This window comes from Hylobates moloch, unplaced genomic scaffold (genome assembly GCF_009828535.3).
Source record: "Hylobates moloch isolate HMO894 unplaced genomic scaffold, HMol_V3 SCAFFOLD_1, whole genome shotgun sequence".
Taxonomy (NCBI): Eukaryota; Metazoa; Chordata; class Mammalia; order Primates; family Hylobatidae; genus Hylobates; species Hylobates moloch.
Genome location: NW_026652276.1, coordinates 141,474,580 through 141,501,712, shown reverse-complemented (window position 1 = coordinate 141,501,712; position 27,133 = coordinate 141,474,580). Strand labels below are relative to the sequence as shown.

General features: G+C 39.6%; 1 protein-coding gene across 1 annotated transcript in view; it reads right to left on the bottom strand.

The window, feature by feature from the left end:
* Positions 1–13,101: 13,101 nt before the first annotated feature.
* The window catches only part of HIBADH (3-hydroxyisobutyrate dehydrogenase), a 136,584-nt gene continuing 122,552 nt past the window's right edge, over positions 13,102–27,133 (bottom strand). Inside the window, exons 6-8 of the mRNA XM_032758582.2 lie at positions 25,991–26,067; positions 18,874–19,030; positions 13,102–14,049 (exon numbers count right to left, since the gene is read on the bottom strand). Of these exons, the coding sequence (XP_032614473.1) occupies positions 13,891–14,049; positions 18,874–19,030; positions 25,991–26,067 (393 nt within the window). The 3' untranslated portion in view covers positions 13,102–13,890. The remainder of the gene's footprint in view (positions 14,050–18,873; positions 19,031–25,990; positions 26,068–27,133) is intronic.

Here is a 27,133-nt window from a genome sequence, read left to right as displayed (position 1 = left end):
ATCTGAATCACTTGTCAATACTATTATATAAAACAAGCTAAGATGAATGAATACATTTGTAAATATTTCAGTGTTTAATTATAAATGAGTGTTTTTAAAATCTATTGGCGAATGATTCTCTAGCAAGATTTTTATCAGTCTACACTCCCATCAGCTGTGCACCAGCTGAGTCCCTGGGTTTGCAGACATTTAGCTAGCAATCTCCAGTTTGGTTTAGAGTGATGTCTGCTTGTCTGACAGCTTCAGAATTTCTAAATGGGAAAGACTCAGGGACAGGGAGGTGGGAAAGTGCTTTGAAACTGCATCTGCATAGCACTTTACATGAGATTGACAAAGTGTCCATTTTCCACATCAAAGAATGGGGTAGGGAAGGATTGCACAGGAGAGAGGACTTAAAGCCACCATTTGCCCCACTGGGCTGAGCACTCACAGCCATGGGCTGCGCTAAAGCCCCAGCTCTGAGTGGAATTCATTCAGCAAGATCTGTCTCCCAGAATATGACCTTGCTGACCACTGCTTTTTGTTTGTTTGTTTGTTTGTTTTTGAGATGGAGTCTCACTCTGTCGCCCAGGCTGGAGTGCAGTGGTGCAATCTTGGTTCATTGCAAGCTCCGCCTCCCGGGTTCACGCCATTCTCCTGCCTCAGCCTCTCTGAGTAGCTGGGACTACAGGCGCCCGCCACCACGCCCGGCTAATTTTTTGTATTTTTAGTAGAGACGGGGTTTCACCGTGGTCTCAATCTCCTGACCTCGTGATCCGCCCGCCTCGGCCTCCCAAAGTGCTGGGATTACAAGCGTGAGCTACTGCGCCCAGCCAGACCACTGCTTTTGTCTTAGCAGATACAGCCAGTGAGTCTGCACATTTCTGACTTATCTTCTGCCAAGTTTGAGAGAGCCAGGCTTTTCGTATTCACTACCTCTACTGGGTCCTACAGCACTAGAGAAGAAAAATCTCCCACAAGCAGATTCAAATACCCTCTTGCTAACTAACCAGAAACCATTTGAGGTAGAAGATGGCTGATGGCAGTCTTGTGTTTACCAAGTTTGCTCTTCACCAACTGGCTTCTTGGTTACCAGTAGCTCATAATAAGAGCTCGTAAGTTTTAGTGAGCATTAACTGTGTGGCAGACACCATGCCATGCCCTGTACCTACACTGTCTTATTTAAGCCTTTCAATTATCCCCTGGGACAGTTACTGTTATCCGTATGTTATGATGAGAAAACTGGCACTGAGAGAGGCTAAGTCACCTGCTGAAGCCCACACTAGAAAATGGTATTGCTAGGTTTAGAACTCAGGCCTGAACTCTCCGTGGCCTAACTTTTAATACAGTGTTGAAGGATGTGGGAGGTGAGTAGGGCAGCAAAGGATGGCTTTCATCATTTTCAAAAGTTGATTATAAATTTGTAAAATAAAGCAGAGTGTTTAGACATATCTCACTTAAGATACATTAAATGAAATGAGATTAAGCAGTTTCTGGTCTCCTGCAATGGTGGGCTTCTGTGTTCTCTAAGCTTGAGTAGCACAGCAGCATTTCAATGTAACAGGCTCGTGACTCCAATCAAAGATCCTACCTGCCAGTAATCAGATGCAGTCACTCTGAGAGCAAAGGCATTTATTAAGCATCTACTACAGGTTAGAAACTGTGCTAGTGATTTATGTGTATAAAGGGATGTTTAGAGAGCCTCTTCCTGATGCCTTGGAATTGACCCTGGGCCCGTAATAACAGAGGTTATGTGTTCATGTTTCTAACTCAGGGAAAGCTTCCAAATACTGCGGCTGGGCTTCCTAAGACTTGGCAAACCTGCGTCACTACAATCAGTCCCTCATTTCCTCCAATCCTTCCTGCTTTAGAGCCCATGGAATCAGGACCCTGGGAGCTTTGGCTTTGCCTGTGTTCCTGGACAGCTAAAGGAAAGGGAATTACTAGTTCCTTAGTAATTTTATTAGTAATTCAAGAGAATTACTAATAAAAACTGGGGTTTTCTCATTCATTTGTTCATTCACTCATGCACCAAACAAATGCCGTGTGTGGGATCCATCCAATGTGCCAGGTGCTTGTGATACCTCAGTCACAAAACCATGGTCCCTGCCCTTATGGAGCTCGTGTTTGAACATCTACTCAGGCAGTGGACATGCTCATTTGCCTCATGCCCGCCTGTGGTAGAAATGCAGGTGCTGCCACGCATCAAGAGGCCTCCTCAGTAGGTAGGTGGGTTGGAGCCTCCTTGTCAGTGCCCATCTAAAGAGCCCAGTAAGGAGACCAGGGCATGGAAAAGGATCTGAATCACTTTTCAATACTATTACATAAAACAGCTTAAGATGAATGAATACAGGAGGTCTCTGCCTGTAAGATGCAGGTCTGTGCTGACATGGAAGTTGAGAGATGTGGAGAAAGGCAAGCTAGAAGAGATCTCCCCATCAGAAAGTAGTGGGGTTGGGGACAGGTGCCAGCAAGAGGGACTGCAAGGCCCTCTGAGGCCTCACACATGGTGCCTTGAGAGATACAGAATACCCCCAGTTTTCCTAGGGAGGGATGCAACGGTCTTACCTGGTCTCAAGTAGATTTTACTAGAATGCTCTCCCTAGCCATCTTCACAAGCAGACCAACAAGGCCTCCTCTTCCTCCTTAGCCTAATCAAATCCATCTGGAGAGACAGAGGGCATGGCCTCCCTTTACACCCGCTATCCATCTGAATTACCTGGATGGGACCCGGAGTCTTGCACACGCCAGTATGAAATTGTCCCCAGGCTCTCTTCTAACACTTCCCAGAGCTGCACTGTGTCTTCCTGAGTGCAATGGATCCAAGGTGACATTTACAGGAGAGTGCTGATTTGATCTCGCTTCTTGGAAGCAGGGTTAAGGCTGAGGTCCTTGGCCTTGACAAGGCAGGACCCAAAGGCCAAAGGTTGCTATTTAAACCCACGTTTCTAGCTGAGCAAGTTAATGTTGCCAACGTTGACAATATTTAAAAAACATCTCCCATAAGCAGGCTGCTGCTGCTGCAAGCCAGACAAAGAAGCACCCACTGTCCCCCGGCAGCTCACTGCATGCTTGGAAGTCAGTTGAAAACTTCAGAGATCACTTTATTTTACTCAGAAACTGCTTATTTTTCAAAGTTAAAATTTTTCAAAGTTAATATTTTTCAAAGTTAGGAATAAGCAGTTTCTAAGTTTTTGTTTCTACTGAGCTGCTCCGTTTGTTATCTATTGAGTGATCAAAATAGGCAAAGGCTTTCTTTCGACATTTTTTCTTTTTTTTTTTTTTTTTGATATGGAGTCTCACTCTGTTGCCCAGGCTAGAGTGCAGTGGTGCAATCCCGGCTCACTGTAACCTCTGCCAGTAGGGTTCAAGTGATTCCCATGCCTCAGCCTCCTTAGTAGCTGGGATTACAGGCACGCACCACCATGCCTGGCTAATTTTTGTATTTTTAGTAGAGATGGGGTTTTGCCATGCTGGCCAGCTGGTCTCGAACTCTTGACCTCAAGTGATCTGCCCACCTCAGTCTCCCAAAGTGCTGGGATTACAGGTGTGAGCCACCATGCCCTGCCTCTTGGACATTTTTCTCACTCCAACATTTAAGGAGAAGAGAGGTTCTTAGTTACTGACAGGAAGGTGATTGCCCATTATTCTGAAACTCAAAAATAAAAGTGCAGTAAGATTGATCAGAGGATTTGCTCTCTCTGGAAATACTGGTCTTGCCATCTTTCAAGCAAATAGCGGCTCACTGGTAGAAATTTCAAAACCTGTGCTTAAACTGCCGAATTCTTTTCCTCTGCTGTTCCCATTTCTCTGTAATGATGGCCCCAGAAGGAAGGCTTGGTGCAAGCAGACGCTCTCTCTGCCTTGGGCAGCGTGGGATGTCTCACCCTTCACACACAGCCAGTCTCCAAGGAGGTCCTCCATAAACATTTGTGGATACATATTTGTGGTCTGTGTCTGCAGTGCATTTACCTTCTCTATTATAATTCACATTAGTCCTCCTTTGTCTCTCTAACAATAGAGAAGGGTAGGAAAACCTTTTTTGTAACCTAATTTCAAACTCATCACCTATTTCTTTCATTACAACCTTCACCATTTACAGCAAGCAAAGCAAGCCTTAGGTCATCATTTTCCCATTAGTGGAGGACAGCAAGAGTTCACTTTATATGAATATTCTTTCCCTTTCCCACAAAGTAATGATCTAAGACTTCTAGCTAGGGGGGGGAAATGGTGTTCTTCCCAACCTGGAAATGGCATTGCTCATTAAGTGACTGAGGCTTGCTGAATCCTATGCAAATCAGTCCTGATGAGCCTTTAACTAATCTGTTTACAAACCAGACCTGCTAGACAGGCCTCAGTGATTTTCTATCAAAGCAAAAAGCACTGCTCTTTATGGGCATCTGGCTGTCCCTGAATGGGTAGTTTAAACATAGACTCTTTCCTTCAAAGTAAGATCAAAGGCTTTATGACTCCTTAAATGAGTGCATTATTTCCACTTACTACCTTCTTGTTTGCAATTTGTGTTTATTAACAGCACTGTCTCAGGTTTACTTTGTGAATTACTAGTTTCTGAAAACAGTATGGCAGTTTTATGGACCACAGTATACATTTGTGGAGATTATGTAGCATATAATACATAGAATGGCCCATCAGACAGGACATTAGGCAAAGACAGTTCTCTGCAAAGATGACAATGCCTGACCGCGCAGAATACATTCATGATTTTTTTAAGGAAACCATCTGGCATAACAGGGCTAACACAAGAAAAGATTCCCCAGCTCTCCAGATTTGATAACTCTTTGACTACCTTAGAAGAATTTTCTTTGAAATTTTATTTCTTTTGAAGAGAGTAAGTACCTAAAGCTGTATCGTAGGTGAGGGAATGCCACTGGTACTTTTCAAGGAGAAGCACAAACAGGTTCTTTTAGAGAACAAGCAGATTGTTTTAAAAACCACAACAAAGATTCCAGCATGTAACTAACCACTTAAGAAACCCCTCTTTAGTCCTTCAGCCAGCAGCTTCCCAGTGCCAAGACAGAGGTCTCTATCGTCCCTGGTCCTAACACAGAGATTAGAACCCTGTCCTTCACTCCCACCATCCAATTCATCTTAGGAGGATAAAGCTGCCAAGAAAATTGCATCTTTTAAGATTTGTGGTGACTCAGGTATACAAGCTTCAAGGTGTCACTGACCTATAAAAGGGACTAGACTAAACTGCAATGAGTACAGTGCAATGCAGGGAACATCCAGCTTTGGAAGGCGCAGCTTTTAATGTCACTAGATGGTCCAGCCAGAAATTAAATGGGATGGCCAGGAAAGGCCATAATCAGGGACCAAGCCACTGTTCAAAGTCATATCAGTTTTTAATAGATTTTTTTTTTTGGACACTGAAGTGAGCATAAATTCACAAGGATAAAAACACATTTGTCAGAACCCCATGGACATACCCCCTACCAATCCAAAATGAATTGGGCTGAAAGTGGCAAGCTGGACAACAGGGAAACTAAACCCATCATAAATCTTCTCCTTAAAAGTCTCTTCCAGCTTATCACCTAAGCATCCTTGATGGCCCAGTTCTGCCATTGCAACTTTGAAAAAAAAAAAAAAAATCAGAGACAATGTATTAAACTCAAGTCAGAAAAGCACGCCTGCACACATAAGCAGAATCAGAAATTATAGAGGCTGGAGAAATAAGACATTCGGATCACAAAGTGACAAACACGAAAAATTTTAACTTGGAGATACGATAACTCCTAGAACTCACAAGAGGAAAGTAGTCTGAACCAGAGCGCATTAGGCTTTAACTGTATAATAAAACATGTTAATGAACATTTATACTGGAACTATAATATGGCAGTTGAGGTACAGGATATAAAGATACTCTCCCTCTCCAGCAGTCTGTTTTATGTTTCACTCTAGGGTAGTAATCTGTATCCTGACTCTTGTTTATGTCAGTTGTTTGCATCTCTTTGTCTAAGACATAGACATTTCATCTCTGAGACAAAGGGGCAATGCTAGGCAAAGTAAAAGCCAAATAAATGAGTTAGGAGTTAACTAGGAGAGCATACTTACATTAGCGCAAATAAGCTATCAGGTCTCCTGGTCATCTTGGCTCATTAAAGGAACAAAACTAAACCAAGCAAGGAGAATGAATCATGTTTGGCACTTAAAGAGAGTGGTCCTCAGGTCAGGGTTAAGGTCATTAAGGGGAGGGAGACAGAGATGAGATGAAAGCTGCATTTGCTCTGGAGTCTCTGGGATTGGAACTCTAAAGTAAAATTTCTGGAAAAGGTCTCAAATAGTCTAAAATTACCATAGAATACTTCAGTTCTATCCATAAATGGTATACAAACGAAGTTCAAGAGGCACAAAACAAACGTAAAAGACTAGTGAACTTGATATCATCTGAACTCCTCAGAGGGGCTGAAAAGCTCCATCTGGAAGTGAATTAACTCTTTCAGGGCACAAGGCTATCTCTTAGTGGTGCTGGGAGGAGTAATTCACTTCCAAAAGGCCCACACCATCATTTTTACAAGGAGAACTGGCAACAATTATGCTCAATTCGTATGATTAAAGGGAAAATAGTGAAAAGATTTTAAGTTTTGATTTGACAATGTCCATGAGAAGTTTTCCACTCTAAAATCCTGTTTAGTATTGACACAATATTTATTCTAACCCACAGTAATCCAAACTCTAAAGTATTTTAGGCATTTATCATTTTTAATGACTACAGCAAATGCCAAATTTTGTCCTTTTGAAGATAAAATGCTGCACTCAAAAAGTCATGGGATTTGCATATACAGCCAGGGCTGAGAAACACACCCCAAACCTGCTTTTGATTTTATGAGTCTAGCTGTGAAGAAGGTTTCCGTAGTTTCTTCCTCTGCCAATGTCATTATTTCACAGAGAGGCCTGCCAAAATGCAGCTCGAAGCTAAGCTTATGTGTCAGGTTTATTCAAGTGGCTCATTCTAGATGAGCTTTCTTGCTATCTCTTTACCAGGCATGACGGACTATCATTAATAAAAAGGTATTGATCTCTGAATCTATTCCTGGCTATAAAAAAAACCTTAATAAATGAGATGGCTATATGAGCAATAAATAATACCTAACCAGAGAGAGTCCAAAAACTGTCAGAAGCACATGCCTCATGTTTTCTTAAACCCTTAACTACGGGGAATCAGAATTTTAGAGCTAAAACAAACCTTAAAGATCAATGGGATGCCCTCATTTTAAAGAGAAGGAAACAGATCTACAACACACACAGCTTACTGCTGACCTAGGGCTAGAACTCAGGTCTTCTGTCTCCCAGCCCAGTAACCATTCTTGTAACCAAGGCATTTGAAAGCACTCCCTGTAGGCTGGTTGCAAAGGGCTTCTGATTTACTGTGTTTTCCTATTAATGCTCTAATCTGAATAAAGAAGTCTTCATCCCCTTTAGATATTCTTGAATTATTAAATGATGAATACAATTACATAGCAAAAGGTCATCTTCAATCTGTCTGCCACCAATGAGAGACGATTCCACTTGCGCATTGGTATGATGGACACGCTAGTTTATGGGTCTGACACCTTGCATGGAATGTTACAAATCCCTATGATGTCCTTAAGCTCCCTCTTCAATTGAACTGAAAGATGGCTAAAAACCCCACTCAGGCAGATGCCTCCCCATTGGCTGGCCATTTGAGAATGCTCAAGGGTGCAGTTACCGCAGCTGAGGCTGGTGGTAACTCGCGCTGTTTTCCTCAGCAGCAGCGGGCTTCTGACAGTAGCCTGGGTAGAATTTATGTACACAGATAATTTTGCCCCATTCTCTGCTCAGATTTGCCTTTCTCCCCCCCTACAACGTGGACATAATATACACGTTTCTGATTGCTTAGAAAACAAGATAGAAATTTGTGTAATGTGAAGAATGGCCAAGGAGTAGGCCCAGTTCATTTGGTGTTCACTTACATGTGGACTCAGCTGTGGCTGAGCCGTGTGCTCCATTATAATGGTGTCAGATCAGTAGGATGGCAGTCTCTCAGACACCTATTTACAGATGCCCTTCAATAAATCAAACCTAGTATTCTGAGATTCATCTCATGTCTCAAGGTCTACATAGCATGTTATGTAAGATTACATTTGCAACTGCTGTGCTCCATAAGGGGAAATAGGTGCATGCTTTACTGTATGCAAGTACATAAAAGTTTAGACTAAGCCTGCTACCAAAAATGCATACTTTCTCTTTTCCAGAATTTCTCCAGTTTTAACAGCAAAAGCTAAACTTTTGACTAATAAACTTGGTCTGCTAAGCAAGAATCTTTAAGAAAACGTTTATGCAGTCAGTAATTCACCTAACATAAATGTAATGCCCTAGCTTTCACTCATTCATTTATTCAAACGCTTATTGAGCTCTTAATGCTACGTGCTGAACTCAACGCAAACCTCAAAGCTGATACGACACATTCTGTGCCGTCCAGCTCACAGTCTGGTGAAGACAAATGAGCAAAGCTGCAAATATAATGTAACAGGGCAAGTCCTATGATGAGAAAGATATCAACAAACTGCTATGAAAACAAAGTGGAAACGACTGAGTCTGAAGTAGCTGAGGAAGGCTTTTTAGAAGATAACAGTGCCAAACCAGTCACGGTGCCAGAAGGGGCGGCATTCCAAATGGAAGAAATGGCATGTGCAAATGTACTGAGGTGTGCAAAGCATGGCACGTTTGGGAAAAGACAAGTATTGTGGGCAGTGGTGCTGGTGAAATAGAAGCCCCAGCAGGACGGCTTTGGAGACCAGACTGTATCCTAGGCTCAAACATTCTAAACGGAGTTGGCTGGATTGGATTTCAGTCTTAGAAAGACCTCTCTTGCAGCAGTGCTCAGCAATTGGGAAATAAAACCAGGCTGGTGGCCAAGAAGCAGCTTTAAATCTAGAATCAGAAAGCTTAGTAGCCGCCAATGGCTGGGGGCAGGGAGAATGAGGAGTGATTACAAATGGATCCAAGGGATTTTGCAGGGGTGATGGAAATGTTCTAAAACTGAATTGTGGTGATGGTTGTGAAACTCTAAATTTACTAAAAGTCATTCATTGTATAAAAGGAGCAAATTTCATTGTATGTACACTATACCTTTAAAAAGCTGTTAGGAAAAATAAAAGGTGTCGCTGCAGATACCGAAGTGCCCTAGATCAGGGGTCTCCAAACCCTGGGCTGAGGACCAGTACTGACCTGGTCCGTGGCCTGTTAGGAACTGGGTTGCAGGACAGGTGAGTGGCCAGCCGGTGAGCAAGCGTTACTGCCTAAGCTTTGTCTCCTGTCAGATCAGCAGCTCCATTAGATTCTCATAGGAGCCTGAACCCTATTGCGAACACACGTGAGGAATCTAGGTTGTGCGCTCCTTACAAGAATCTAATGCCTGATGATCTGAGGTAGAACAGCTTCAGCCCAAAACCATTCCTCCAACCACCACCCATGGAAAAACTGTCTTCCACAAAACCAGTCCCTGGTGCCAAAAATGTTGGGGACTGCTGCCCTAGATAAGAACTGGTGAGGGCCTGTAATAGGCACTAGAGATTTAGAATTAGCTATGGAGAATGGGTGGAGGAGTGGAGGAGTCAGGGATGGGTCCTGAAAGCCTGGGAGGAGTCGTGGGATAGGACCAGAAGGAGAAGCAGGGCTCTGGGGGCAAATGAGCTCAGGTTTTGATATGCTGAGTTCAGGTCCTGTGGAATGTACACCTAGAACAGTGTTTCTTAAACTTTGCCTGACTGGCATTTTGGGCAGGATAACTATTGTTGTGGGTGCAGGCCCGTGCATTGTAAGAGTTTTAGCAACATTCTTGGCCTCCACCCACTAAATAACAGTAAAATGGACAACCAAAAATGTCTCCAGCCATTGCCATGTGTCCCCCCTGGCAAGCAAAACTGCCACAGTTGAGAACCACTTATCAAAAGATCTTAACTCATGATATTTTCCTTAGGCTTTTTAAAAATGGAGATGTAATTCACTATTTACAAGTATACCACTCAGTGATTTTAAAATATATCCACAAAGTTGTGAACCATCACTATTAATTCCAGAACATTTTCATCACTCCCCCAAAAAACTCCATATCCATTAGCAGTCACTCCCCATTTCCCCCTCTCCAGTCCCTGGAAACCACTCGGCTACTGTCTGTATGGATTTGCCTATTATCCAATACTTCAAATAAGTAGAATCATACAATATGTGGCCCTTTGCATCTGCCGCCTTTCACCTGGTATGTTTTTAAGTTCATCCATGTGGTAGCATGGATCAGTACTTTATTCCTTCGTATGGCCAAGCAATCTTCCATTGTGCAGATATAACAGTTTGTTCATCCAATCATCAGTTGGGGGATATTTGGATTGTTTCCACTTTTTAGTTATTATGAATAATGCTGCTATGAACATTTGTGTACAAGTTTTGTGTGGATATATTTTTTTCCTTTCTTGGTTATACATCTAGGAGTGAAATTGCTGGATCATGTGCCAACACTGTTTAACCTTTTGAGGAATTACCAAGCTATTTTCCAAAGTGGCTGCACCATTTTATATTCCCAGCAGCAATGTATAAGGGTTCCAGTTTTTCCATATGCTGCTATCATCTGTGATTGTCCTTATATCTTTTGTTTTCATTTCCAGAAAGCATTTAATATTAAGCTAGATTGTTTATGACAACTTCATAGATGAGAAAATGGTCAGTAGAGGGTGGCTTGTACAGGGTCACACTCAGAGGTAATTCCTTTCCAGCACAAATATTTTGTTCATGTTGAAAACTGTATAATTAATTACAATTCTATTCTATCCTTCATGTAAGATGCTGACGGGCTGAAATGTGATCTGTTTTTGCTGGTTCCTTTAATTTGCAGAGATTTGGGCACAGTTAAACCCCTTCCCTCTCAACTACTCAAAAGATATCATTTAGCAAACATCCTCTCTGTTGCGTCATTACTTTCCGCCTCGTTACTGGATCATTCCACTTCCATCCGTATAATCCCATAATATTTCCTATTTTAAAAATATAATAAAACTCCTGATCCCTTATTTGCTGCCAATGTCTATCCCATTTGTCTGTTTTCCTCTGCAGCAAAGCTCTTCAAGAATTCTCTATACTTACTGTTTCCAATTCCTCTCCCATTCTCAATCCAACTCTCATTTGCAAGACTCCACTAAAACTCTTGAAAAAGTCACCAGTGATAGCTCTTTTGCCAAATCCAAATGATTCTCAGCCCTATTACTCAACTCACAGATCATCATTCCCTCCTTAAAATACTGTTTTCATTTGGCTCCCGGGACACTGCTTCCATGTTTTTTCCCTACTTTACTCATCTCTCTGCTTCAGTCTCATTTGCTTGTCCCCCCTCATTTTCCTAACCACTAAAGTTACAGTAACACAGGGCTCAGTCCTTGGACTTTTGTTCTTCTTTACTTAGATGTCTATTAAGGCATCTCATATAAATCCCTGATTTTTTTCTCCTAAACTTCCTACAATCCTCCCCAAATCTTCCTCCCATGATCTTCCCCATATAGGAAATGGCGACTTCTTTCTTCTGCTTTCTCAGGCCACTGACAGTGGGATTATCCCTGACTCCCTACTTTCTGTCTCACGCCATCCATCAGTTACTGGCTCTGTTTTCTAGGTTCAGAATCTAACCACTTCTGGCCTCCTCCGTCATTTTAACATTCTGGTCCCAGCTACCACCTCTCAACTGGATTATTACTATTGCCTCCGAATTGGTCTCCTTGTTTCCAGCCTTGCTCCTACAGACTCTTCTCCACACAGCATCCAGAGTGATCCTTTAAAAAAGTAGGTCAGATCACATCAATCTGGTGAAAAACTTTCACAGGCTGCTTGTGATAGGTTGTTTGCAAAAAGGCCACCATAATGCCCCTCTTTGTGTCCACACTCCTCTTATGCAGACCCCTCCTATGCTGATTCTGGGCTTGGCTATGACATTTGCTGTGGCCAAGGGGAAAGTACAAACATGAAGCAAGCAGAGGCTTAGAAAGTCAGGGCTTGTCCTATGCTGCTGCTGGGATGCTTCCACCACTATGTGAACAAATTCATACTAGCCTCCTGGAGAATGCATGAAAACATGGAGAGAAGCCCCAACCATTCCAGCTGTCCCAGCTGAGTAAAGCCAAACTAGACACTGTAGCTGCAGATGAGCTGGTCTAGGCCAGAATAATAATATGGCCAACACACAGAATCTTGAAAAACAATACATGTTTGTTGTTTTAAGCCACTAAATTTTGGGGTGATTTGTTGTCCAGCAAAAGCTAACTGATACATTGCCCATTTTGCTCAGAATAAAAGCCAGTGTCCTAACATACCCTGCAAGGCCCCATATAATCATCTGGCTACCCTCATTCTGTGCCACTTCACTTATAGCCTCCCTGTTATTCCTCATATTCAGTACTGTCCTACCTCTAGGCCTTTGTACTTTCTGTCCCCTTTGCCTGGAATGTTTGTTCCTCAGATACCTGCATTGCTTACTCCCTTACCTCTGCTCAGTTGCCACCTTATTGGGGAGAACTTTCCTTATCACCCTAAGAAAATACCCCTGGCACTCCCTATCCATCCCCCTTATCCTGCTTTTTCTTTTCTTTTTAGTTCTTCTTATCTGAAAAATACATATTTCTTGTCTGTCACAAACACATGAGACACCAGAACTTATGCTCTGCAAGGGCAGAAATCTTGTGTCTTGTTCATCACTGTATCCCCAGCACTTATAACAGTGCCTGGAATTTTTTTACCACCAGTAAAATGATGAAAGTAATAATATTTCTGCCAAATTTGGTGTCTAGGTCTATTACCTGGAATGTTTCTAGAGGCTGAGGTGGGAAAAGTGGTGACTGTGCTCCATATTGGGGCATGTTACACTTAACACTGGCTGAATTCCTAGAGAACTGATGACCTAAAAAACATTCAAACGAATACTCTATAAGGATTCAGGTAAAGCAGCAAAATGCTGGCTTGCCACTGGCCAACTCAGAGCTTTGTTCCTTTTGACCTCCCCTCCTTTCTCTTTATTCCCATCCTTTCCCCATTAGTGTGAACATCAGTTTGTCAGATCATTAGTTCACCAAATGATGGGGAGAAACAAAAACACCAAGAAAGTATTACCAGTATAGAAATTTATTTGAATTCAAAATAATATGGCTATATTTATAATAATATAATAATTATCTAAAGCAAATATCATCATTGGCTCTGAAATGGGTCTAATGATGTCATTCTTAAGTCAAAAAATATGTAGTAAGAATGTACAAGAAAGAAAAAGATATAAAAACAAGTCTGCTGAGTGTCGGGAGTTGGTGAGGGATATCCTACCATATTGTGACGGAGTCCAAATAGAAAACATGCAGCAACAGTTCTCCTGCTTTATCAGCTCCCTGGAAAATAAACCAGTAACCCTGGTAGTGCAGTAACCATTTGGTTAACAGGACAAACTTCCTGATGGACACAGATAGTAATTCACTGCATTTCCCTTCTCTAACTTCTCTCTTCACACCAATTCCTTTTCTTTCCTTTAAGATGGGTTTCATCCTGTTGACAAAAGATTTGGTTTTATTTGTAAAGTAAAGCAGATAATATCCTGATTGAAGTATTCAATGATTTAGTTGAGGATGCTCAGGGATCAAACTTTGTAAAAAGGTCAATTCAGCTAGTTAGCAGAGACTATCAATCAGTGGCTTGCAGAAAAAAAATTCAGATAGTATGTTTGTTAAAAAGACAAAAAGAATAAGCGGTTAAAAATGGGTGAAAAATCCTAGGGATTACTGTGACCTAGACAATCAAAAGCAGATAGGTGACCTTTGATTAAATCCATTTACTTGTAGAGTGAGCTAAAAGGAGGCTCCGAGACAGAGTTTGGTTCCCAACAGTGTCCATGGCCAAAGGGCACACTCAGAAGGTCTCCTCCTCTCGTAGGAACTGGAACACGGATGAGAAGTCTTTCTTTGAGTAGCCCTTTGCACACATCATCCTGTAGATCTGATGGGCCAGACTGCCAAGAAGGATTGGGCTCTTTGTGCTGGTAGCAGAGTCTTGTGCCAATCCCAGATCCTAAATCAAACAGGAGGAGAGAACACACTGAGACTGGTGGTAAAGTCTCTTTGGAACTGTGGTTCCTAATGTTTTGGTTTCAAAGAAGGAAAAATGTAATCTGAAAAAATAAGATACTTATAAATACTATGGGAAGTTAACATTTTTTAATAAGTAAGTGCTTTCATATAACTGCAAAACTGCTCCAGACAGAAACCTTGATTTCTGAGTGTCTCTTCTATTTTTCCACCTTCCACAATACCTGTTTGTTTTGTTCCAAAGATTTGAAGAAAAAAAAAAATTTCCCTGTGTAATCTTATCTGTGGAAATCTGTAAGACATAAAATTTTTTTAAATTCTTAAATGAAAACAAAGAGAAATAAAACTGCAAAACAGGAAATAATAGTTGCAAATATTACTTCATCCAATAAATATTTGAAGTGTGCTGACAATGTGCCAGAAGCTGGGATAAAATGATGAGCAAAACAGCCACAGCCCACCCAAACTCACATTGTGTTAAGGAGAAAGACAAATAAGCATGGTATAATTGGATAGGAAGAGTACTATCATGGGATCCAAGGAAGCAGGGTCTGGGGTGCTGGGAAAGGTGAAGAAAAAGAGACAGTGAAGCACAGACCCAGAGCCAGGTGAAAACATGGGGGTGGCAGGGAGGTGGTGGGCAAGGAAGAATGATCCTGGCAGAAGGGACAGCAAATGTGAAGGTTTCCAAGAGACAGAACAAGAGGGGGAAGTGAGTTCAGCATGATGAAAGCAAGGAGAGGGGGATGGGAAAGAAAATCAGTCTGGTTGAGGCAAGCAAAAGCCAAGGCATCTGGGGGCTTGTCAGACAAGTTGCAGGGATGGACTTTAATCTCCAAGTAACTCAAACTACAAAAGCTTCAAAGGAGAAGTGACACAATCAGGATTTTACATTTTAGAAAGCACACTCTTGCTTTGGTATGGAAAATAAACTGGAGAAGATCAGGCTGAAAGACAAGATCAGTTAAGATGTATTTATGGTACAACACAAACAAGGCTCAGCCAAGGTACTGCTAGCGGGGGAGAAGGGAGCTGGATGAATTCAAGGCACATTCAAGAAGCAGAATGAACAAACATCATGGGGAATGAGGGAGAGTAAGCCAAGTATGGGCACATCTTGTCTTACTGTGCTTCAGTTTATCATGCTTCACAGATAATGCATGTTTGTTTTTGTATTTTAATAATCGAAGGTTTGTGGCAATCCTGCATTGAGCAAGTCTATCAGCACTGTTTTTCCAACAGCATGTGCCCAGTTCATGCAGCTGTCACATTTTGGTAATTCTCACAATATTTCAAACTTTTTCATTACTATTATTTCTGTTATGGTGATCCACGATCAATGGCTTTTTTTTTTTTTTTTTTGAGACGGAGTTTCTCTCTTATTGCCCAGGCTGGCGTGTAGTGGTGCAACCTTGGCTGACAGCAACCTCCGCCTCCCAGGTTCAAGCAATTCTCCTCCCACAGCCTCCTGAGCAGCTGGGATTACAAGCATGTGCCACCACCACACCCAGTTTTTTTGTTTTTGTTTTTTTTTTAATTTTTAGTAGAGACGGGGCTTCGCCACGTTGGCCAGGCTGGTTTCAAACTCCTAACCTCAGGTGATACACCCACCTCGGCCTCCCAAAGTGCTGGGATTACAGGCATGAGCCACTGCGCCCAGCCGATCAGTGATCTTTGATGTTACTATTGAAACTGTTTTAGGGTGTCACAAAGCACACATAAGATGGCAAACATAATCGATAAATGTGGTACACATGTGTTCTGACTGCCCTGTTACTGAATGGCAGCTCTCTCTCTCTCTCTCTTACCCCTCAGGCCTCCCTATTCCCTGAGACACAAAATATTGAAATTAGGCCAATTAATAACCCTATAATGGCCTCTAAGTGTTCAAATGAAAGGAGGAGTCAGCTGTCTCACACTTTCAATCAAAAGCTAGAAATGATTAAGCTTAGTGAGGAAGGCATGTAGAAAATTAAGACAGGCTGAAAGGCAGGCCCATTAAAACAAACAGTAGAATGCAAAGAAAAAATTCTTGAAGAAAATTACAAATGCTATTCCGGTGAACACATGAATGATAAGTGAAACGGCCTTCCTGCTGATAGGGAGAAAGTTTGAGTGGTCTGGATAGATCAAACCAGCCAAAACATTCCCTTAAACCAAAGCTTAACCCAGAACAAAGCCCTAACTTTCTCCAATTCTATGAAGGCTGAGAGAGGTGAGGAAGCTGCAGAAGACGTGTGAAGCTAGCAGTGATTAGTTCATGAGGTTTAAGCAAAGAAGCCATCTCCATAACATAAAAGTGGAAGGTGAAGCAGCAAGTGCTGATGGAGAAACTGCAGGAAGTTATCCAGAAGATCCAGCTATCACTGATGAGGGTGGCCATACTAAACAACAGATCTTCAGTGTAGATGAAACAGCCTGCTGTTGGAAGATATCATCTAGGACTTTTCACAGCTAAAGAGAAGTCAATGTCTGGTTCCAAAGCTTCAAAGGACAGGCTAACCCTCTTGTTAAGGGCCAATGCAGCTGGTGGCTTGAAGTTGAAGCCAATGCTCATTTACTATTCTAAAAATCCTAAGGCCCTTAAGAATTATGCTGAATCTACTCTGCCTGTGCTCTACAAATGGAACAGCAAAGTCTAGAAGAAAGCACATCTGTTTATGGGATGGTTTACTGAATATTTATTTTAAGCCCACTGTTGAGACCTACTGGTCAGAAGATTCCTTTCAAAATATGACTGCTCACTGACAGTAAACATGGTCACCCAAGAGTGCTGATGGAGATGTACAGGGAGATTAATGTTGTTTTCATGTCTATGAACACAACATCTATTCTGTAGCCCATGGATCAAAGAGTCATTTTTCAACTCTTATGTGAGAAATATTTCAGAAGGCAATAGCTACCATATATAGTGATTCCTCTGACAGATCTGGGCAGAGTAAACTGAAACCTTATGAAAATAATTCACCATTCTAGATGCCATTAAGAATATTTGTGATTCATGGGAGGAGGTCAAAATATCAACATTAACAAGAGTTTGAAAGAAGCTGACTCCAATGCTCATGGATAACTTTGAGGCCTTTAAGACTTCAATGGAGAAAGTCACTGCAGACGTGGTGGAAATAGGAGAACTAGAATTAGAAGTGGAGCCTGCAGATGTGACTGAGTTACTACAATCTTGTGCTAAACTTGAAGGGATGAGGAGTTGCTTCTTATGGATGAGCAAAGAAAGTGGTTTCTTGAGATGGATCTACTCCTGGTGAAATGACAAGAAAGGATTTAGAATATTACACAAACTTAGTTGATAAAGTAGCATCAGGGTTTGAGAGGATTGCCTCCGTTTTTGAAAGAAGTTCTACTGTGGGTAAAATGCTATCAAACAGCACATAAATCTTCTGTGAAAGGATGAGTCAATCAATGCAGTAAACTTCAACTTCATTACTGTCCTATTTTAAGAAATTGTCATAGCCACCCAACCTTCAGCAACCACCATGCTGGTCAATCAGCAGTCATCAACCTCAAGGCAAGACCTTCCACCAGCAAAAAAAGGACTATATGACTCACTGAAGGCTCAGATAAGTGTTAGCATTTTTTAGCAGTAGAGCATTTTAAAATTAAGATATGTATATTGTTTAGACATAATGCTAATGCACACTTAATAGACTATGGCACAGTATAAACATAATTTTTATATGTAGTGGGAAACCAAAAAATTTGTGTGACTTGTTGTGGTTGTCTGGAACTGAACCCGCAATATCTCCAAGGTATGCGTGTGTGGTATCTAGGTATATGTATTCTTACTTTTTCTTTTTTTTTTTTCTATTCGAGACGAAGTCTCGCTCTGTTGCCCAGGCTGGAGTGCAGTGGCGCTATCTCAGCTGACTGCAATCTCCACCTCCCGGTTTCAAGCGATTCTCCTGCCTCAGCCTCCCGAGTAGCTGGGCTTACAGACATGCACCACCACGCCTGACTAATTTTATTTATTTTTAGTAGAAACGGGGTTTCACCATGTTAGCTAGGCTGGTCTTGAACTCCTGACCTCAGATGATGTGCCCACCTCGGCCTCCCAAAATGCTGGGATTAAAGGCATGAGCCATTGCGCCTGGCCGTATTCTTACATTTTAATCAGGAACAAAACAAAACAAACAAACAAACAAACCCTCAACTGGGAGAAAATAAGCACTGCAGAAATCTGAAAGTTAGCTGGTCTAAAAATTATTTTCTGTAGTTGAGAACACAGACTTTCTAAAGTTGAGATCTCAAACAAGAGAAGGATGACAGTTTGCTTTTCAAATGACTTAACTAGTTTTTACATATAAATCCATATATTAAAATCTTAAAGCAGGAAGATGTATTTGGAAATCTATTATCAATGGGAAAATCCTCTCTTCTTTTGTGATGCATCTAAGCACTGCCAGTGTATTAATAACAATGAGAAAATTCTCACTGTTCTCATTTAAGAAGTTGGTAAATTAACATAAATTTATGATGAACAAAATTTTACCAGCTCATATAAACAAACCCAAGCGCGCGCACACACACACACACACACACACACACACACACACGCACACACACACACACGGTCTGGCCCATTCTTCTCATCCAAAAGGCCAGGAATAAAAATGAACAAGATAAAGATTTTCATCTAAGTTAGGTTTTTACTCATTTTCAGTGAGAGTGAATATTCTAGTAATTTTGCCTCTTACATGAGACATATGCTTTATTAAGAGAAAGAGAAGGAAAGTGTTATTGGACCATGAAACATTTTTCCTTCTCTCTTGGTTAGTATCTACATTTACCATACCTTAGCCATGAGTGTTGTTCCAAATCCACCCTGATAGTTATTAGCCGAGGGAACGCCATCCATCACTCCAGGTACAGGATTATAAGTGTCACTTGACCAACACCGTCCTGAGCTCATATTTAGGATTTTAGCTAGTAGTTTTGGGTCAAGCCCTAACCTGTCAAAGGTCAAAGAAAAGAAGTGTTAAGTGTCAAAATGTACACGTCGTGCGTGACTTATTTATGTTTGGGGATGCTCCATCTTCTCTCTCCATTTATTATATGTCTTCTAAAATCTAAGCAGATTGATACGAGAGTGAAGAATCCAATTTTGAATTATAGAGTACTAAACACTACTGGTTAAATAAGAACATTTTTGAGCCAGGACCATTTTGCATTTAGAGAAAACCTTCTATGTTATCCTATTATTAAGAAAAAATAATATATAACTGCATAAAAATATTGTTGGTTTATCACACTCATGGGTTTTCTAGTCTTTGGACATTACTACATTTATGTGTCACGTAAGAACCTTAAACCAATATGATAATTTAAATTCTACATTCTTTATCCACAAATGATATATTTCAGAAAGAAATATTGACAGATAAACAATGCATCATGGGAGTCTGTGTGAATGCATTTACACGTATGTTTATTCCTTTAGTTTTTATGAGAATAAATGCAAGAGATGAGCCAGGAGCTGTAAACGAGCTTAAGAAAAGTTATTATAAAAGAAGACTTTTTTGCTGCAAACTTTTCCTTATTTATTAAATCTTTATTAGACAATCTTGCTTATGAAGCAAGTCTGCAAAGAGTTGTGACATATGCTATCTATTCAGAGACATGCATTATAGTTCTGGGTCAACTGCTGATAAGGTTACTGATCCTGATAAAACAAAGCTTGCCCAAGCGGAAACATCATTTGTTCTATCACTGGGCTGATGGCATAAACGGCTGTTCAATGTGGACCCTAGAAAAAATAGAATCAAAATGCTCCATTACTTGGATTCTAAAGATATAATGCAGTTTGGGAAGCACAATTTTGCTAAGTATCACTGAATCAAGTTTCAAATAAAACTTTATACCTAGCAATTTATTTGGTTTCTTAACAGAGCCATTATGAAACAATTGCCATAAAAGCTTTCTGCTTTTTCTTAAAACCAACCTCTTCCAGAAAATTAAAAAAACACTGAAAAGAGACACTTATGTAAATGTTAAACAAACTGTGCATCTTGGCATGCTCAGATTGTTTACTCTGTATGTCTAAAACACATCTGTTTATTTCAAAATCTGAATATCATGGCCAATAAAACATTTTTTCAGATGCTAGAGCAGGGGGCTGAGGCTAACAGCCAAAAATATGTATGGAATTACCACATAATACGACTGTTATGTAATCAGGCTTTCAAGGGGTAGCTGTGGTTCCCAGACTGTTATGTGGCATATCATGTATCTGAATTCATATGGTGGCCCATGTTATAGTGATGGATTTTACTAAGGATTATAACAGATACAGAAATTCAGTCTAAATTGGCTATCATTCATTCTGTTCAACTGTAGATTCCCGGAGAGAAACCCAACAGTTTCATTCATTCTTTTATAAAGATCCAAGTTCACTGCATGCATAGTATGCTACTGATGCTTGCTTTCTCCTTTTAAATAAGATTAGGCTATCAGTATGCTACTGTAGTATATCACTTAGGAAAAGATAAAGCCAGTGTGCTTAGGGAATAATTGTGAAAAGTAAAATCACAAATTAACAATTCGTTAATTTGCTATAACTGCAAAGTACAAATGTTCAAGAATGCATATATCTAATATGCTCCATAAGGAGAAAATACTTTCAAAGACTCCAAAACGTCGCTTTCTCCCTCCATTTGAAATATAATTTCAGGGCTTCCTAACTTAGATCTTTTAAGATGGTTCATCACATTTAAAGCAGCAGAATTCCTCTCTTCTTTCTAAGCTACCAGGTTACACTCAGTAGTAGCTCACAAGAGCTTTTACAGCTAAGGAAATTCACTCTTTTCTATAATATTCAACAAAATGGTGAGCAAAGCTAATTATCCTAACTTTGTAAAACCCTAAATTTTTCTTGAATGTTCAAGGAAAAGTACTGGTATTGATTGATGGAAACCCTTTTTGGTGAACACATTACTATTTAGAAGCATCCTGAGGGGCACATACAAAAAATCAGGTGGCAGTTGTTTCATTCTCACTTTTCAAATCTGATGCTTCCCCACTGTGCTGATTCCCTTCAGGAGATAGTTATTCCCTCTCCACTTCCCTCCCCCTGCCCCCACCCGCAGCAAAGTGTATCATTAAAAAGAGCAAGTTAGAAGTGTTTTGCATTTCATCTTTCTGAGGATTCTTTCTCTGGCAGATACATAACTGACAGTTAAAATTAGACATGATATTAAAATCAGTTACTGAAGTCCTCTGTTTTCCACTGTGCCCAAGGCTTGTAATGGTCTGAAACCAGCTAGAATACACAGTAATTGTCATTCAGAGTCTATCCTAGAACGTCATGCTTCACTGGAGAAGACTGAGTTTCCATTCGAAATCAACAAATTAATCCAAGACAGGTATCTGAAAGGGCAAGTTTAATAGGAAGCAGCTACTGGGCTCTCAACCATGATAAAATGTTATTGCTGTTTCCCTGTAAATTGGCTGGGAACATATGATACTTTCTGCATAAGAGCCCCATTGCTGTTCAGAAGATATACAGCTCAAGCCATCAAAAGAATGACAGTCTGTCAGTCCCCATAATAACTTGCCACTGGATGTGGTTCGAGAGTGCATGCGTGCATGCATGTGGCTTTACAATTGCTGGAATGTTCTCTGATATAAACAGAATAAATTCATTGCTCTGACTGCATATATAATGCATCTCAAATAAACGTCACTGTGTCAAATCTACTCACCTCTAAAACATAAGAATTTTAAATGAGGTTTGGAAGAAGTAAAAATAATGCATAGACTGTAAAAAAATTTAAAAAATTAAACATTTGCCTTCATTGTAACCAAGACTTTAAGGGCCAAAAATGTTTGTTTATATTATCTGTGAGTAATCTATACTCGTCTGGTTTTACGTAAGAACGAAACAAATTATGTCACTAAACTGGGATGTTTGTATCACAGGAACAGATCTGGAAATGAAACATCTAAGACCATGTCAATTTTAATTAATCAATCACTTATCCATCAATGTTTACTCAGATCTGCTATATCCAAGTGCTACACGTGCAGCGAAGGGGACAGTAAGAAGGAAGCTAAAAGGAGGCTGTGCCTGTCTGCCAGGAGGGCTGAGTTAAGACCCACCTGGATAACTTTTACCTTTGGCAAGAGAAGTGCCATATCTTATCCCCTCACTCAATCACTCCCCTACCTCCTCCCTCCTCTCCTTATTTATCTGACAAATCTTCACTGGGTGCCTAATACCTGCTAGGTATATTCTTAAAATATGGCAATGAGTAAACAAACCATTCCCCTTCATGGAGCTTCTAGATGGGAAGACAGGTAATAAACAGACAAATAAATATGTAATGCCAGCTAGTGAGACATGTTAGGAAGAAAAAGATTAAAGTACAATTTAATTTCAAACAATAACCACCTCACCACAACCACAAATATCATTACCACATATCGACACCTACTATGTGCCAGAAACTATTTAATAAGTTTTACATGGATTAACTCACTTAATCGTCACAACAACCCAGTGGATAGATGTAATTATTTTTGTCATTTTATACATGAGAAAAGCTTAAGTCTGTGGGACAGCTTGAATGCAGACCTACATGCACGCCCAAATGCCATTGTATTGGCTAGTAGTTGACTATTAAGTAGGTGGTAAACTTAATAGTCAACAACTAGCCAATATGATGGCATTTTATCAGTTTATTAAGAAATCTGTATGATGGATAAGTGAATGATTTGGACTGATGTAGTCTTAGATGTTTCATTTCCAGATCTGTTTCTGTGACACAAACATCCCAGTTTAGTGACATAATTTGCTTTGTTCTTATGTAAAACCAGACAGTATAGATATATACAAAGAACAAACTTTTTGGCCATTTACAAATTACAAACCTTTGCCATCTGTTATGTTTATTAGGGTACACAACTAAGGCTCCAGTCATCATATAAATGCAAAAGCAACATCTTCTAAGGGCAGTATACAAGAAACTATTAATAAAACTACATGGAGGGAAAGTTCTCATCTTGAACAGCTTTCCAGAAGTTCAGCTGCTTCAAGCTTCTTTTGGCGGAAGACAATACAGTGGTTGCTGGAGGAGCCTGGGCCTGGTTGGTAATGCAAGTAACTTGTTATACCACCAATATATATATATTTTTAAATCAGTTTCCAGTGGAGCTGGTAATTTAAAACAACAAAACATTATCAACGTTATTTCTATGTGATACACAGGAACGAAACCTCTCTAATACAAGTAGGGTACTTTCAGGACCATAAAACTATGCTTCTAATGCCTATGTAGGAATCCAATTAGAAAGCAGAAAGGTCTAATAAAAAAGGAATCTCAAAATATATTGTATACCATATTTTTTACTCTTTTACTTTTTTTTTTTTTACAACATTTAAAAATTTTGCTAACATCCATAAAGACTCACTGTAAAAGAGCATAGGGTCAATGAGAATTTTAAACTGTAAGATTTTATTCTTCAATTTTTTTAAATAAGGGGAACAGTGTTCCAGAAAAACCACTGACTTAGAATAAAATTAATCAGAAATGATCACAGGAATGGGTGACTCAATTTGTAAATGTTGACATTAATACTCTGAAAAAATTTCACTTCAGAGTGAGCAGAATATAAATGTGGCTAAACCATTTTGATGCTATACTACTTTGTGGGAATTTACTACTTGGGAATTTATGCTTGCTGATGCCAATTTTCTCTTTCACCTTGCAAAGCTCAATAAATCGTGGCCGCTCTCTATACTCTATTAGAGAACAATCCTGTCACTTTAAACCATGTCTGTAAACCATGGAGAAAAGACAACAGCAGCAGCATTCATTTTTAGGGTCTTTAAACCACTGAGAATCTTTGTAAGATAAAGTGATAAAATCCTCATGTTATGAAAATAAGCAATTCATTGGTATAATCTGAAACACTAGAAATTTATAAATTATTTTTAACAGTTAAGTACAACTAGTGAGTTTCTGCCTTGTGTTCAGACTTTTAAAATATATTTTATGTTATATACATCAGTATATATGTAGTTTTAGAAACATGAAAGATTTAAAAGTTTCATATTTCTAAATAATAATTTTGTCATAGTTGATCAGAGCCAAAAATAAGGGAAACTCTATTAATTGCTTCTGCTCTCTTATATCTCTATTTTTTATCACTTTTCATTTTCTCCCTGAAAACAAACCCACTACAAGTAGCCAATGGTTTTTACTTCATTGTACACCTTGTATTCGATTGTATTGCCTCCAATTGTAGCTGGTGTTTGCAGTAGAACTTCCACAAGCGCTTAGCCTATACAAAACTTCATTTTAGAAGGTCAAACGATCATCTTATAATAAGAGTTCTGACAGGAAAATTATTCAAGAAATGCCAGAGAATGCATCACTATGACTAAGGAACATCCTGGTCCAGTGATGCTCAAGGTAAGAGAGAGTCAATGGGCAAAGAGGGAAAGCTGTAGTACAGTATAACCTAGGTTCATCCAGCCTTTTACTTTATATAATCATTTATATCCAGAAAAATAAAAATAAAATTCTAAACATACATATGCATACCAATCCTGGTATCAACACCAATTAACTGTGTATGCAATTTATGTTCCAGAAATGTACATCTTCCTCTTCCATGAAATTAGTCTAGAGAATGAACATGAAAACAAGTTACTAGTAACCAGTTTTTCAATTATGGTAAGTGACCCATATCCTAAAACTGGCCACAATACAAACATAACACTCTGAAAAGGTCCCTATATACTACCACTTTTATTAAGGCTCTGTACAGACAGGCTTTACCATCTTATGGACATTCAATTTTAAAATGTAAATGGTACACGATATTGATAAACCAATTAGTGCTGATGCAAAGCAAATTCCTCTTTTATCTCAATTACAACATGACAACTTAATAGGTCAAGATAGTTAAACATCTGAGACAAGGGCAATTCAATAAAACAACAGCATCTTGATATGGTAATTAAGAGGAAATGTGAATCCATTACTGTGTTTTCAAAAATATCTCAAGTATGTTGGCTCTTTTTATTACTTTTATCAAAAGCTATGGTATGAAACACGATTCTGTTTTGTGATATATTTGGTAAGCAGTTTTAGGGAATGTGATGAAAGCAAATGAGTAAAGCATCCTGCTCATTAAGCATTTTCTAAAGTAAGAAATGTATATTTATTATTTTCATGAAATATAAAACATTCAAAAATTAATTAGGTGATTAATCATATGTAGCATTACTAAACCAAAAGATTAAAGGCTAAAATTAAGACATTAACCTTAAGCATTTAAAAGATGATCATCCATAGGAAAAACAGAATTCCTCAATCACTTTAAGCAAAGTATGCCATTTTAATAGAAAGATACATACGAATGCAAAGTAACTAAACCACAGGCAAAATAAAATGAAAGAGTTATGCATATGAATTGCATCTTTATGAATGCTATCCAGTTTTTAGCCTGAGAATGAACCAACAAGAACACCTTTAGTGCGGATTTGGAGACTATATTTTTAAAAGGTACATAAACTAGTCACATGGTAGCATACCACTTGAATTCACTACACACGAAAACCATGTCTTATACAAATTTGTCCCAACATTGCCAAAGTATGTTTAAATTTTATAGAAAAATGTTTCTTGCATTTCAACATAATAGAAGAAATGGGGCTCCCATATAAAAAGGATAACTTCAAATGCACAGGCAATACATTTTATGGCTATGGCAAAGCGTATTCATGCTCTCCTGGGTCCTATTGCTCGTCCAATAAGCAAAGTCTGTTAAAGTTCAATAATGAAGTACTTTCAAAATGTTCTTAGATCAACTCATTTATCTCTCATGAATATCATTTTTTTAACATCAGAAAATCAAATAAGAAAGCCTATAAAAATGTTAGTATAAAAATGTACTATTCAACAAACCTGATTCCAAGATTCATAGCTTCAGCAGTTCCAATCATACTAATAGCTAACAGCATGTTGTTGCATATCTTTGCCGCCTGAAAATAAATTGAGTACATATTAAATATCTGTATTTTCAAGCTATAACTCACAGGACATTTTTCCTTGCCCAATTCCAGGGGCTACGTTCTAAAAGAAATAACATTCAGCTGTTGATTTTCTCGAGTGGGGAAGAGAACCTGATGCAGCATGGCTCCCACTGAACCTCACATGCTATCCCAGAGCAGACTTGCGGGTCTCCTCCACTAGGTAATAAATTTGCCTATGTGGAAATTTATTTTCCACATAGCTACTACAGGCTCAGCACTATAGGGCACAACTGCTCTTTAAGGTATGGAACTTACAATCTAACTGGGAAATGGGAGTAATACGCTATATGAAAAGGCAACAAAAACAAGTGGTGAACTGTAAGGTAGAGGCTATAAGAGATAAGAGGAGTTCAGAGCAACAAGACCACTGAAGGCAGGAACAGAGAGGAAGTGGAACCTGAAATCATCCTTTAGGAGGCCAAGGCAGGATTTAAACAGACAAGAAAGGGAAAGAAGGAGATCTGGGGAGAAGGGTAAATATATAAGAAGGATTAAATATTTAAGAACATGGGATGTTGCTAGAGATCAGTAAGAAAATTGTTTAATATGCCTGTGTTTTAAGGAATGGTGAGAAATTTCATGGTTAAGACTGGGGCAAGAACATGTCAGCTATGAAAGCTAGGGTGGAGAGTTAAAATTTGACATGGTAGGAAATAGGGGTCTATTCAAAGTTTCAGAATGGGGAAGCACTATGATGATACAAGCATCTTGATGGAGTTGGTCTGGGTTATGATGTTGGACAGAGTGGTAAATTTGACATTCAGAGACCTATTAGGCCCCCTGACCAGTAAACTAGGTGTGAGACACTGAAAGAAAGGCTTGGACCAGGTCCTGTGTTGAATGGAAATGAAGGTCAACAATGAGAGTAACTTGAATTAATAGAGCTTGGAGACTGACTGGACAAGAGTATGGAGACAATAAATATATCTAAGATAATACCAAGTCTAGAGTGAGATAAAGAGAGTCCTAGTGACTAGGGTAAAAGCATTAAGAGGAGAGTGAGAGTGTGTGTGTG